The 15,532-nt window shown below is 49.2% G+C and overlaps 1 protein-coding gene across 2 annotated transcripts in view; it reads right to left on the reverse strand.

Moving 5' to 3' along the window:
• Positions 1–15,532, reverse strand: part of GALNT18 (polypeptide N-acetylgalactosaminyltransferase 18) — a 354,010-nt gene that overhangs the window by 170,358 nt on the left and 168,120 nt on the right. For both annotated transcript variants that reach the window (XM_045484518.1, XM_045484519.1), the window contains exon 2: positions 8,166–8,358. In XM_045484518.1, coding sequence (XP_045340474.1) covers positions 8,166–8,358 — 193 coding nt within the window. The remainder of the gene's footprint in view (positions 1–8,165; positions 8,359–15,532) is intronic.

Here is a 15,532-nt window from a genome sequence, read left to right on the forward strand (position 1 = left end):
AGAAAGCACTACAGATGTGGTGGCTTAGAACAACACGCATTTATTATCTTATAGTTCTGGAGGTCGGAAGTCTGATGCGGGTCTCACAGGGCTAACATCACAGTGTTGACAGGACTGCGTTCCTTTCTTGAGGCTCACAGCGATAATCTGTTTTCCTGCCTTTTCCAGTATCTAAAGGCTGCCTGCATGCCTTGGCTTATGGCTCTTTTCCATCTTCAAGGGCAGCAACAGCTGGTGGAGTCCTTGTCACGCTGCCATCCCCCTGGCTCTGACTCTTCTGCCTCTCTCTTCCACTTTTGAGCGCCCTGTGATTACACTGGGCCCATCTAGATAAGCCAAGATAATCTCTTTATTTTAAAATCAGCTGAGAACAACCTTAATTCCATCTGCAACCTTAATTCTCCATTGCCATGTGCCATACTATAGTCAATGGTTCCAGGGATTAGGACATGGGTGTCTTTGGGAGACCATTATTCTGTTTACTCCACACACCCATGAAGCCAGGCCTGCTGGCCCCCAAAGTCCAGAGATCTCAGATGTGTGTCTAGAGACACACATGCTCCATGAGAACCCTACAGCCCTCTGATCCATACATGCAAACCTGTGGCCACACCCCAGTGACAGCAGCAACACCCACAGCCACCTTGCTAACTGCTCCTAGGTGGACTGAGCCCCCTGGCTCCATGCTGCATTCTCTCTCTGTTATAATTCCATCCTGATCCTTTCTACTTGGATGTTCATACAGGATCTCTCCAGGTCAGGACTAGGGCTGTGTGTGTGTGTGTGTGTGTGTGTGTGTGTGTGTGTGTGTGTCTGTGTGTGTGCACCCATGCACCTATCTGTCCCAGTTGTTCCCTCCTGGGGTTGCAGAAAATAGTCTTAACTCCCTTTAATCATCCCCTCGTGCCTTGGCCTCAAGCTTGAGCCCACCAGTCAACCCAAAAGTCAGTCCACACTATTCCTGGGAGGGAGGGACTAAGACCTAGGGGGACATTGGAGAGAAGGGTGACATCATCACTGACAGACTCAGGAGTCTCTGACGATCAACCAGCAAGAGGCCAGAAGCAGTACCTGCCAGAGGCTCTGCCTTGAACTACCTTGGAGGTAGGCCATAGGGTTGCTATGGCAACTTCAAGCCTTGAACCTTTCACCCAGAGCTCCCCCTCTCTTGCCCACATCCACATGCCCACCAGATCAGGTACTCATCCCTTACACTTTCCTGGCTCCTGTTCAGAAATAACAACCACTGCCTGCATAAAAGGATGAGATGTGCCCCTATCGTTTTGGAACTATGGGCTCCCATATGCCACCTGCTCGACCCGCTGTCACTGGGGTGGGGGCCCGCCCTTACTTTCCTGCCCTGAGCTGGCGAGTGGCTCCAACCCCCATGATCCTCCTTCCCCACAATCACAACCCATCTTCTCAGTGGCTCCCCAAAGATGCCACCTCCATCCCCTCCAACCCTCAGGCAAAGACTTCCCTGAGCTCTTTCTTATACCCTCATTTTCCAAAAAATTGATACTTCATCTACATGCAGCAAAATTCACAGATCTTAAGTGAACTTGATGAGTTTTGACAAATGCATATTCCTATGTAGTCCACACCCCAATAAGACTTGTTTTTTCCCTTCTCTCTTTTTGCGCCTCATAGGTTATTTTGGAGCCTACAGACAAGGAGGAGGAGGGTGAGCACTGGGGGGCAGGAGCATACAGAGAAAGCCAGAGGAATGTTTGGAGCTTGCCTCTGGGGATGTGAGGGATGGGGCAAAGTCCAGCCAGGGTGGGATGCAGCCTTTCTTCCCTTCAATCCTGACGCCTGGATGTCTCTCCAACCCAGAAAGCAAGAAGGCATAGCCCTGCCCAGATCCAGCAAAGGACCCTCACAGGGTGAGGTCTAGGAGGACCACCAGAGGAGGATGCCAAGGCCCTGTCTCTCCTGGGTCTTCTTACCTGGATGGCCAAGGGCCTACTCTGCTCTTGTTACAACAACGAAGACAGAATGAATGGCATTTCCATTTCCCTCAAAGCCAACTGTCCTGGAGCCCAGAGGAAAATCGTCCTTCCTCTGCCCAGATGAGACTAACAAAATTGCCACACTTCCGGTTCCCATGTCCTTCCTTTTCCAGGGGAGGGCCGTCACAGATCCTAAAGGGAAGCTCCTTGCAAATGCTTCTCTGGGTCCTGCCTCCCTGCTACACAGAAGAACAGGGCTTCCGTGGGCCATCAAGTCCAGCCCCTGACTTACTACAAACGTGTAGGAATGACTCCTCTTCAGGGAGGCCAGGAGATGGTCAGCAACCTTTCTGATCACCTGTCTTGCTCTCCTCCCACCTTCCATCTGGATTCCCGCTATAGTGTTAGTTCCTTGAGGTTTCTGTCTGATGCTTTACTGGGTACCCGGCACACACTTGGAGCTCAATAAACGTTTGTTGGATGAATACATTAATAAAGCCTAGCAACACGCTGGCTGGACTTTGTTCCTTCTGCTGTGTATAAGGCACTGAGTATAGTATGGTCCTTTTAGCCAGATGGAAAAATGGGTCAGATTACCTCTTGCAGCACCAAGAAAGGAGACAAAATAAGGGACCAGCCAGAGATGATGGAAGAGTGGGTGGGGCAGGATTCAATTTCTGGTCCAGGAATGAAGCCAAGCATAACGTCAGGGTTAGGACTTAGAAGAGCAAACCCAAGAGGAAGGACAAAGAGCAGAGTGTGAAATCCAAGCACACCTCCAGGGGCAGAAGTCCCCACGGGCAAACAGGAGGAGGGGACAAAGGCACTGAGAATGAAGCAACACCCACCTGGCCTGATTCTTCTGGAGACTGTCCCTAGCATGGTGCTTCCTCTCCAGATGCTGCCGCTGCCCCACCCACCCTACCTCCAATCCCAACATTACCTGTAACAACGGCATCGTTCTCTACCTTGATGATAGATTGTATGCTCACCGAAACAGATTTTCCAACACTTAGAGAAGACTTTCCTGACTCAGACGAACTGATCAGCCCAGTGCCACATACTTTAAAGCAGTCCTCACTCCCAAGAGAATGTCACAGGTTGACACCTCAAGGCAGTAAGTCTGGTGGCAGTTACAAACACAAACCCTGGGTTCGGTCCCCAGCCCTGCCACTAGTGACCACGAGCAGATTTTATCTCTTCATGCCTCAGTTTCCTCTTCGGTAAAATGGAAACTAATAATAATACTGTCAAATAATAAGAAATATATATATTGGTCTCTACCCCTGGTTTCTGCTGATATTTGGTCTTTGAGCCCAGTTCCTGACATGGAGATCCTAAACACTTTGTCATTTCCTGACTGAAAGTAGTATCTGACAGAGCTCCTAAATCCCTTAGAGTTTCCTGGGTGATAAGAGCATCTTTTTTTTTTTTTTTAAATATAATTTATTGTCAAATTGGCTAACATACAGTCTGTAAAGTGTGCTCTTGGTTTTTGGGGTACATTCCCGTGGTTCATCACTTACATACAACACCCAGTGCTCATCCCAACAAGTGCCCTCCTCAATGCCCATCACCCATTTTCCCCTCATCCCCACCCTCCCCCCCCCATCAACCCTCAGTTTGTTCCCCGTATTTAAGAGTCTCTTACGGTTTGTCAATAGGAGCATCTTTTGATCTAATGAGGTGACTCTTGATGGGCCCCGAATGAGGGCTGGTCACCAGAAAGACCAAACCATAATTAGAAGTTTGAAACTTTCAGTCTAACCTCCCCACACAATCCTCTGAAGAGAGAAGATGTGCTGGAAAATGAGTTAATAATCAATCATGCCTGCATGATGAAGCCTCATAAAGTATGGGTTTCAGAGAGCTTCCAGGTTGGTGAACATATCCACGTTCCAGGAGGATGACACACTCCAAGCCCACAGGGACAGAAGCTCCTGTGCCTGGGACCCTCCCAGGCCCCACTCTATATACCTCTTCATCAGACAGTTCATCCATATCCTGTATTATATGCTTCACAATCAACCACTACATGTAAGTATTTCCCTGAGTTCTGTGTAATTGCAGGCAAGTTCCTGAATTCAAGGATGGGTCATGGGAACCTCACTTTATAGCCAGTCATTCAGAGGCACAGGTGATAACCTGACACTTGTGATTGGCCTCTGAAGTGAGGGCAGTGTCATGGGACTGAGCCCATAACCTGTAGGACTGACTACCGGAGGTAGAGAGTGCCAGAATGGGATGGAAGTGTAGGGCCTCCAGCTGGTGTCACAGAATCAGCTGGTATGGAAAAACCCGACACATCTGGTGTCAGAAGTATTGCGAGCAGGAGAGCAAAGAACACCGTGTGCTTCCTGGACAAGTACCTACTCCAGAAGGTTACTGCGAGGAGTCAAACAGTTAACATAAATAAAAGTGCCAGACGCATCCCTGCAAACATGGCTCAAGCTATATAAATGTTTGCCAATGTAATTTGAAATAGGATGATAGTAAAGACAGTGAAACAAATGTTTCCAAACGGAGTTAAACAGGATAAGCTAAGCGATGACCTTGTTACAAGGCAGGAATGGTTTTAGGGAAGTTAACAGACAAAGAGGGGCACTTTTACCTAAGCACACCCTTGTTTTGAGTGGTCCCCCAACAGCTCTTGGGTCTTTGGCGTGTGTCTGGCACGGGCTCTGATAGAGCCCCTCCAAGCAGACGCATAAAGAGGAACTGCATTCTTAAAGCCACTGCAGAGAGGACTGCTGGGGGCGCACTCAGAAGGCTCAGCGCTACCTTTTATCAGGGATTCCATTTTTCCTCTATAAAGAGTCACCGTGCCCAACAGGGGAGGTGTGGAAACTCCATAAACTGTAGCTTTGTGCAGAGGGAAGGCCTTTCTATTGGGACTATTGCTCCTTTCCAATGGCTCAGAATTCTGCCCACCTGGAGTCCTTCAAAGATCCTTTCTCGGGGCGCCTGGGTGGCGCAGTCGGTTAAGCGTCCGACTTCAGCCAGGTCACGATCTCGCGGTCCGTGAGTTCGAGCCCCGCGTCGGGCTCTGGGCTGATGGCTCAGAGCCTGGAGCCTGTTTCTGATTCTGTGTCTCCCTCTCTCTCTGCCCCTCCCCCGTTCATGCTCTGTCTCTCTCTGTCCCAAAAATAAATAAACGTTGAAAAAAAAAATTAAAAAAAAAAAAAAAAAAAAAAAGATCCTTTCTCAGCAAAGTTCGGAAATCCAGGCTGGACTGGCCCCCAAAACGTGCCTCTTCCAGAGCATGCTTGCAAGGGATGGCCATGTGGCCTCTGTCCATTTCCCCCCCCCCCCCCCCAACTTCCTGTTTCTCTCCCATGGAAATAGGAAGGAACAGCAACAGGGCACCTCTCTCAATGAAGGGTTAGGGGCTCCGGCATCGGTTGGCTCTTAACAAGACAGCTGCGGGCTACCATCAAAGACCAGGATTAGGCATCTGGATACACAGTTTCAGCTCAACTACTTATCCAACTGTGTGACCTCAGACATAACACTCATTACACTTTCTGTTCCTCAGTTTCCTCAACCCTGAATGGGAAGAATATGCCAGTTCCTTCCCTACCTCCATCCACTTCAGGTTGGCGTGGTCCAACAGGAAAGGGCATTCTCAACAAGTCGAGCCCTATGTAAATACCGTTAATTGTTATGGTCATGTTGGAGTCTGTAAGATCTACCCTTTCCTTCCTTAGCTTCCTTCTGATTTCCTTTTTAACGTGGAACAAACGTGCATTGAGCTAGGCCTGAGTTTTGCATCAGAGCTGGCTGCAAAAAGTCTGCAGCTCCTGTGCTGCCAAGATCAAGGCCAAGGCCCCTGCAGAAGTCCTGGGGCCCCGACTCCTCTTGAGGACTCTTCTTCCAGAGCGCCTAGGTTCTACCCACATCAGACCTACTTCTCCGCAGCCCCAGGCACGGTGCCTGCAGCACTCCCGGAGGGCTGAGACCTTGTGGCACGGAGATAAAATCACCTTCAGGATATTCCCAGAATCCAACCCCATCCCAACACCTGCCCGCTGCCATCATGGTCCAAGCCACCATCGCGTCTCACCTGGCTATGCAGAAGCCTCCTAACTGGACTCCCTGCTTTCTCCCTGGCCCTTTCAGTCTGTTCTCAGCACAGCAGCCACAGGGGCCTTTAAAAATGACAATCAGAGCATATTACTAGTCTGCTCAAGCCCTTGGATCCCCATCTCACAGAGTGAAAGGTACACCCCTTGCAGCAGCCTGCAAAGCCCTTCCCTGGCAATTCTCAGCCTGGGCTGTATACTGGAATCACATGAAAGTTCTAAGCAATACAGATAGAGTGTCACTTCTGGAAACTCTTTAACTGGTCTAGGGTGTGGCCCTGGCATCAAGATTGATTATTTATTTATTTATTTATTTTAACGTTTATTTATTATTGAGAGTCAGAGAGAGAGACAGAGCATGAGCATGGGAGGGGCAGAGAGAGGGGGAGACACAGAATCCGAAGCAGGCTCCAGGCTCTGAGCTGTCAGCACAGAGCCCGATGCGGGGCTCAAACTCACAAACTACAAGATCATGACCTGAGCTGAAGTCAGATGCTTAACCAACTGAGCCACCCAGGTGCCCCATCAAGATTATTTTAAAGCTCCCTATGAGTTGAATGTGTAGCCAAGTTTGAGAACCACTAACCTACTTGATCTGCTTCCTGTTGCCCATCTGCCCTCATCTCCAACTACTGCCTTCATGCTTGCTCTGGTCCAGCCACATGGGCCTCTTTTTTCTTTTTCAAACATGCCAAGCACACCTCTCCTACCTCAGGACCTTTGCACTTGCTCTACATAGAAAGTTTTTGCCCAGGTATCCGCATGGCTTGCTTCCTCATCTCTTCTGGATGTTTGCTCACATGTCACCTTGTTAGTGAAGTCTTTCTCTCCACCTCACTAAAAACTCAACACCTCCTTCTATTCCAGGAAATCCCTATCTCTGTCTTCAACTTTCTATTTCTTCATGACATTTGCTACCATCTAACATGGTACATATTTTACTTTAAAAAAATTTATTTTATTTTATTTTATTTTATTTTATTTTATTTTATTTTATTTGAGTTGAGAGAGAGAGAGAGAGAGAGAGAGAGAGAGAGAACAAACAGGGGAGAGGGGCAGAGGTAGAGACTCTCAAGTAGGATCCATGCTGGGGCTCAATTCCACAACCATGAGATCATGACCTGAGCCAAAATCAAGACTTGGATGCTCAACCCACAGAGCCACCCAGGCACCCCTGTTTTATTATGTGTCCCTGCCCATCTAGAAATGCAAGCTTTGTGAGGGCAAGGATTCCTGTCTGTTTTGTTCACTGTACTATCCCTGGGCCTAGACTATGCTGATACATAAGAAGTGCTCAGTAACTATCCTTTATGTGAATATATACTCTTCTAGCCCCTTGTAGATCCTCAGCTGCTCTTTCAGCCCTAGAACCCAATCAGGTTCTTCTTGGGCCAGGGAAAAACCATACTCAATTATACAGTACACAGTAGGTGCTCAATAAATGTCTGTGGAACTGAACTGAACTTTCCTCCCTAGAAAAACATAGCCTCCAAACCCAGCAGCAAGATTTTTCCTAAAAACCCCAGATACAAGCTCACTGTGGTTTGCAACTTTAAGAAAATTTTAAAAATAAGGAGAAAGAGGGGAAAAGAAGGCATGGGGGGGGGAGCTCACAAAAGTTAATGAGATTTTCTCAGCTGTGGTACGTGCCCACACTTTTAATAATTAGGAGTAATAAAAACTCTAACTGAACCTTAAAGGAACATCTTCTGTGACAAAGAGAGAAGTCAAGACAGACTTCTGCGTCGGGCATAATGACTTGTTAGCCCTGGAAGATGGATAGACTTTAAAATACTAATTTATAGGAAAAAAATAATTGTTCATAAAAATGCAACTAATTGGGTTAAAATGACTTATTAACAAGAATACTGGATGATTCTAAAGCCCATAGGGAGTAAATTAGGTTATGAATCCTCAACGCCTCATGAAAGAAACTTCCCCTGCTTAGCAGATGGAGAAACTGAGGCTGAGGGAGGGGGAGAGTGAGTTGCCAATGGAGGCCGAGGGCACAGACCCTGCGGGAGAGGGATCCAGGAGCCCCAAGACCCTGTCCTGACTCTATCCCCAGCACTGTGGTGACCCCGTCCCCCACAGGCAGGTCAAAAAGGGCCCAGCCACTGACTCTGCTCACCCACTGGGTCTGAGGTCAGGCAGAGGCCGGTCGAGGGGCAGACGGTCACTGAGGTAGGCGTTGTAGCCGTAGTACTGGAACTGCTTCAGGGCCATGCGCCGGCCTTCAGGGCTGAGCTCCTGGCCCCAGTGTGCAAACAGAGAGGAGTCTGTGAAGGGCTCAGCCTCTGCCTCCTCGGGCTTGGCGGGAGCCTCTGGAGAAAGAAGGGACAAGGAGACAGTGGGTCAGAGTGCACCCCTGCAAATGCCATGACAACCCCTTTCCCTTCCTCACCATCACCTTGCATACGACAATCTTATCCCCGTATTTGGGAGCTGTGGGGAGGACAGACTGCAATCGTCATGCTTCCCCAAACTCATTTATCCACCCATTCATCCATTCATTCATCCAACAACCACTAGGCACAAGGGATACAGAAATACATCCTACAGGGTCTACCGAGAAGCTGAGGGATGTGATCCAGATGCCCCATGGCTTCAAGTCAGAACTCCCTCCTTTCCAGTCGGCCTCCCCACCAGAGATTCTAGCCTTAGCCCTCAAAGTGGGTTTCCACTTCTCTTTCCCAAGATTGCACCCCCACTCCCTGCCGGTCCTGGGCTGGCCCCACACCCAGGCCCTCCAGCTGAGGTTCTGCTCCCCTTTCCAGCTCTTGCCAGCCCACCTCCCTGTCCACTGTCTGGTCTGATATGAGTTGCCTGGCCCCACCAAGCACCATTCACATGGTTCCAAGGACCTCCAGCCAGACTACCTCCTGCTGCTTCCAGCCTGTGCCTACCAAATAGGGAATCACTGGCACAGAGGACAGCCCAAAAAATCCCCAGTCACCCATGCATTGTTGGCACTGCTCATTGGACCCCTGGTAGACTTTGTAGGGGCAGCCCCCACACTAGGATAAGGAGAGCTCATGGTTTCCCTGGAACTTTCTAAGAAAATGAAGAGGACATTATTACCTATAAGAGCAGAAGCTTTGGATTCACACAGATATGGATTCAAAGAAATTCCCGCTGCACCATTCACTGGCTACATGGCCTCAAGCAAACACTCAATGTCTCTGTACCTCGACTGCCCCATTTGTAATGCAGGCATACTAATATCTACCCATGTCCGCCCCCACAGGATCTGAGAGGATTACATACAATAATGTATATACAGCACTTCGGCTAGCATATGTCTCAGAAAAAGTACACAATAATTGGTAACCAGCATAACACATAGCAAGGGGAGCCTGGCAGGGCATTTAAATCTTTCTTTTATGGGGGCAAAAGGTAGGTCTTTCCACGACATAGGCTGGTGGGTCAAGACTTGGGAATTTATTCTAAGGGTCATTTAGTCAAGGTCAGATATCAGAGCAATTGGACAGAGATGCCAAGCCCACTGGACGATGCCCTCCGTGCTCATAAACATGATATAAGTGAGAGATGGTGCTGGGAGTCTGGAAATGAGACAGAGACCAGAAGGAAGCAGAAGTAGGTTGGGGACAGAAGAGGCAGGCCTGGGATACTTACTAATGACCCCTCAGCCATCCAGGCAGGCTTGGGACTTTTGCCAATGCCCCCTCAGCCATCTGTATGAAGCCAGTAGGTGTATGAAACACCTCTGTTGGATAACTTAAAGGCACAGGCTGGGCACAGGTGAAGGTCTAAGAATGCAGAGTCTTCGAGGTTGAGGAGCTCAGAGCTGCAGACCACAGTTCTTACTATCACCGCCTCTTGTGGGGAACGCTCAGACATACCCCACACCGGAGGTACATGAATCTCCTGGGATAACCATCATGGCTAGTCCCCACTGAGTGCTTTCCACAAGTCAGGCTCTGCTGTGAACGTTTTTGCCACATCAACGCATCGCGCCCTGCGTGGTGGGAACTATTATTGTTTCGACTTCACAGGTAATGAAAGTGAGGCCTGGGGAGGATGAGAAACTTGCCCTGATTCACTCACAAGGAGGCGAAGTAGTGGAGGGTCAGTCCTGAGAAGTCTGTCTCTCCAGGCGGTGGTCCTAACTGCTACACCATACACCTTCTACATAGCAATGGGCCGGGACACACATGCGTTCCAAAGACAAATGTGGGACGCCAATTTTCCTTCAAGACGCTGAAGGAAACTCAGGTACCCAAAGCAGATTAGGATCTAATAAGGAGTAAAATGCGAACTGCGTGTGCATTTCTGTGACAGAGCAAGCGTTTTTAGTACTTGTGGTGGCCACTGTAAGTTCCATGCCAGAACTCAGGGCCCACTTGCTCTCCCCTATGAGGCATAAGTGAAGGGAAGCACAGGGTATACATGATCGATCGTCAAGGTCCTCGCCATCCCTAAAAAGATGTAAGACTCGTTCATGTGGAATGTTGGGGTAGTAAAAACCTAAACCAGTGAGCCAACTGAATCATATGATATTTAAAAGAAATGGAGTTTTACTGCTCTCACATACCTAAATGGATATTACCAAGTAAAATGAGATCAGTTAATGAAAAAATTATGATTCACAATTAGACCTGCATTGCATAAAAATGTATTATAAACATATTAAAGTCCTCGGTTCCACCACACGCCCCTGTCTTTTGCTCGGCATGGGTATAAACCACAACGAACTGGAGAGCAGTGGGTCTCGAATGATAAGCTGGGGGGGGGGGGCACGGCAGCAGCAAGAAGTCCTCTTCGTTGAATTCCTGCGCAGAGCCAAGCACCGTGCTGGTCCATGTCTTTACCCAAGGTGATCTCTGTCTTGCTCATGGGTGTGCCCTCCACGAGGGCAGGCTGACATCTGTCTTATTCCCTGCTGCACCCCAGCATGGTACACAGCTCTTGTGAGGGGATCAATATACCATTTTAAAATAAGTTAGTTGAGGCGCCTGAGTGGCTCAGTCGGTTAAGCATCTGACTCTTGGTTTCAGCTAGGGTCATGATCTCATGGTTTGTGAGTTCAAGCCCTGCATCGGGCTCTGAGCTGACAGTGCAGAGTCTGCTTGGGGGTCTCTCCGCCTAACCCCCCCTCCCCCCGCCCCTCCACCACTCTCTCTCAAAATATAAATAAATGAAACTTTAAAAAAATTTTTTTAACGTTTATTTATTTTTGAGACAGAGAGAGACAGAGCATGAATGGGGGAGGGTCAGAAAGAGGGAGACACAGAATCTGAAACAGGCTCCAGGTCTGAGCTGTCAGCACAGAGCCCGATGCGGGGCTTGAACTCACTGACCGTGAGATCATGACCTGAGCTGAAGTCGGCCGCTTAACCCACTGAGTCACCCAGGCGCCCCAAAACTTTTTAAAGGATAGAATAAGTTTGTTGAACAGTAGCCTGTAGGGTTAGTTATTCATTCGACATGAGGAAACCAAAGATGAAAAGGTGAAATGACCAATCCAAGGTCATCCAGTTGGTCAGGGGCATTGAAGAAGGTCTGGCTCCCTCCAAACCTCACTTTCTTCCCTCTGTATCATGAATGACAAACTACAGTCTGAGGGCCAAAGCTGACGCACCACCTATTCTGTAAATAATGCTTTGTTGGAACACAGTCTCATCCGTGTGCTTACATATTATCTACGGCTGCTTTAGAGCTACAAGGGCAGAGTTGAGTACATGCAACAGAGCCCATGTGGCCTAAAAAGTCGAAAATTCTCAACTATCTTGTCCCTCGAGAAAATGTGTGCTCTACATCTTATACCAGACATCCAAAGACTGGTTAAGGGTACTGGTTGCTGGGTGGCTCAGTCGGTTGAATGTCTGACTCTTGATTTCAGCTCAGGTCATGATCCCAGGATCGTAGGATTGAGCCTCTAAAAATTGGGCTCCATGCTGAGTGTGGAGCCCATTTAAGATTCTCTCTCTCTCTCTGTCTTTCTCTCTGTTTCTCTGTCTCTCTCCCCCCCCCCCACCACCTGTCTCCCCCACTTATGCCCACTCTCACTTTCAAATTAAAAAAAAAAAAAAAAAGAGTAGTGTCAGAATCCTGGGGACACTCCAGATCTACCATTTACCAGTTAGACTAGCTTACCTGCAGCTTAGTTTCCTCATCCAGAAAGTGTCATTGATCATAACAGTGACCTTTTCATAGGACACATGTGCATACTCAATGAGATGTTCCATGTAAGGAGCTTAGCACAGTGCCTGGCACATGATAAATGTTAGCTCCATAAAGGTTAGCTACTAAGGAACCACAAAGCCCCATGGCCCCACTAGGGTGCTTTTCTGACAACACCTCTTGAGTTCATGGGGGAGATAAATGGCCCTGCCCTGAGGTCCCCAGCTCTGAAAGATGTAGTTACTGTCTAGGCCCCAGATGAAGCATTTCCATGTTCACTGACAAGTGGCCTGCCCTTAACTGGTCCTAGACCCAACTCCTTTATCTCTCCAGTAAGAAAACAGTCCTATATGGTCCTCAGCAAAGGAGGACCATCTTTGACATGGTGTTGTGACAGGCAAGGAGGCTTCAGGGAGGTGCCCAGGCTAGGACCAATGTCCAGGGGCATCTGGACACATCTGGTGATGGGCCAGACCAAGGGCTGTCTGTCAGCCCAGAATGCTCCTCTTAGGAGCAGACTTGGGCTATATTGGAGTATAACATTTCCTACTGGGTCTAGACCTCCTTGGGCACACCTGACCAACTGAGGGGTGACTCAGAAGAAGTATATATCCAGACAGCTGAGAGCTCCCCAAGGGGAGCTCATTCAAGGTGGAGACTCAGTGGGGCACAGTGAACTCAGCCTGGTGGCAGAGCCAGAGTTTAGAGGGTTCTGAGTACAGCACAAATTCTGTAATGCCAGTTCATTCCTCGCCCAGGGCTGGTGCTTGTCTGGGTCCTAGGGAGAGGGGGCTGACAGGGAACACATAGGCCATTTCCTCAGACAGCCACACATAGGACCCGATAGGCACCCGTGTAACTCAGAGGCAGGGAGACATTCTCCCACCTTCCTGCACTATGAGCTCTGTGGCATGGGCAGGAGGGGGGCCCCCTACAGGGCATGAGCAGACCCACAGGCTGGGGGAAACACTACCATGCTATAAGCCCTCTCTGCACAGTACCCTCCAATGGCCAACTATCTCCTCGGCATGAAAGACTGAGTCCCAACTAACACTAACAAGGCCCTACAAGGCTCCCTGGGATCAAAACCTGAGAGCCTCCAGAGCTCACCCCCTACCACTGCTCCCCTGTCTTCTCTAGTCCAGCCACACCAGCCCCTCGGCCCCTCGCAAGACTCACTCAGCATATCTCACCTCAGGGCCTTTGCTCTTGCACTTCCTTCTATACCCTTACGACTACCCACCCCCCCCCCCCACTTCCTTTCCGTCTTTACTCAGAAGTCATTTTCTCAGCAAAGCCTTTTCTAAACATTCAATCTCAGTGTTTCCTTCACACCCACTACAGGACTTTTTCTATTTGTCTTGCTAGTTGTTTGTCTTTCCTGACTCAAATGTGAGCTCCACGAAGTCAGGGACTTGCTCTGTTCTCTGAGGAGCCCCCAGTGCTTAGAACAGTGCCTGTTCTAACAGGGGCTCAATGAATATCAGGAAAATGAATGAATGGGGCAGTAGCAATAGGTCAGAAGAGGAGTCAGTAAGCCCCCTATCCACCAGGGACTCCCCAAATCCTCAGAGAGGATTGAAAGGGGACTGGAGTCTTGTGTCAGCAAGCAGGAGTGTGACGCCAGTAAAGGGCAAGCAAATTCTACTTGCGTGCAGTTAATTTCCTACCTAGCTCACTTATGCAAAGCCATTTGAGATTATGCTCTTAGAAGCCTCTTGGGGAGTTCCAAGGAATGTGGTCATTGGTAGACAGCCCTCACCCCTGTCCCAGGACTCTGGTAAATCTCTTATATCAGGGAATTACCTGACAGACCGTGCACAGAGGAATTGCCCCCAAAAACATGGGGAGTAGAGAAATAAGGAAGGAGGGAGGGAAAGCTGTGTCGGTTTCTTGCCTCTTCCTCTTTCTGCTCTCACCTGGAAGAGCTCAGAATTGGAAAGACCACATGAAGACTCCAAAGTCACAGAAACCTGGTGCAGAGGACAATGAGGTGGTAAGACCGAGTCTTCAGGAAACTAACCTAAGATGCCTTCGGGGAGTGTCTGACCCAAACCGCAAGAGCTTCAGAGAGCCTGAGCGTCAAGTCAGGTGTCCCCAACCTTCCCCAAAGTTCCTGTAGACGTGTGGCTGTCAGCCTTCCTCCTGACCTCATCCCCGGCTCAGTCTCTAAGGTGCTTGCTACAGAAATCCCTGCCACCAAACTCAAGGTCACTAATCCCTGCACCTTTTGAAGAGAAAAGGCACGTTTGATGGGTCTGTGTAAAGCATGACATTTTTGACACTGAGGAAAAGGGCTGACTTACTCCTCCTTGACATCTCTTAGAGGAACCTGCCTTTCCCTTTGCAGGCCACCCCCCCCCCCCACCTTAGGGCCCAGGGAACAACCAATCCTGCTCATTCCAAGAATGCTCTCCTTGGCCAGCATCTGGGAACTGCTGTCAGTCAGCTTGATCCCGAGGGGATAAAGTCTGTACCTCTTTCATTGCCAGGCCTTGGGAGTCACTGTCAGCTCTGCCCTAGAGGGAGTTAACTCTTCTTATCAGATAATCAACAAATAGCCAAGCAAGTTTATGCTGCGCCAGGCCTATTGCTGGGCATTGGAAATATAAAGACTTCTCAGACTTGGTGCCTATCCCCATGCAGCAGCCAGTCTAGGGAAAAGCCAGACGTATAGAGAATGTGATCAGTGCTCAGCCACTGGGTCACTGAAGACGGAAGGGGGGTGTGCAAGGAAGGCTTCCTAGAGGAGGCGATGCTTGAGTTAGACATGAAGAACAAGTGAGATTCACAAACTCTCTCTGGGGAAGGGAACCCCAAGGGCAGGACCAACAGGAACAAGGATGCAGAAGCGGGAGAGAGCACAGTGTGGGGCTCAAGGCCTCTGGACAGATGGCTACCCACAGCTGAAACTGGAGAAGAAGAACCCAAGCTGCTGGGGGCCTCAGTAGGCCTGGGACAGCAGGATGTATGGAAGAACCATAAAGGAAACTGCAAGTCTTAAAGGCCAGGATTGGCCATACATAACATTTGGAAATAGCTTATAAACCTACAAGCATGTATGCCAAAGCCCAACATACTAACCATCACCAGAGGTACTGTGCCGAGGGGCAAAGTGCATTATGTGAGGTCCAATGAAGAGGGAAACCGCATGCCAATCTAGGGTGTCTACTGCAAACCCTTTGCCCCTGTACACCTTACCCCAGTTCCACTGTCCTGCCCCTGCCAGGTGGTGAGGCCAGGCCATCACAGAGGCTGTGTGATGTAGGGCCTACCCTCCCCATCATAGATAAGAGGAAACTGCAGCCCAGAGACGTATCCCCAGCCTACCTCCATGTTGGGAGCGAGACACAA

The sequence above is a fragment of the Leopardus geoffroyi genome, chromosome D1, assembly GCF_018350155.1.
Source record: "Leopardus geoffroyi isolate Oge1 chromosome D1, O.geoffroyi_Oge1_pat1.0, whole genome shotgun sequence".
Classification (NCBI taxonomy): domain Eukaryota; kingdom Metazoa; phylum Chordata; class Mammalia; order Carnivora; family Felidae; genus Leopardus; species Leopardus geoffroyi.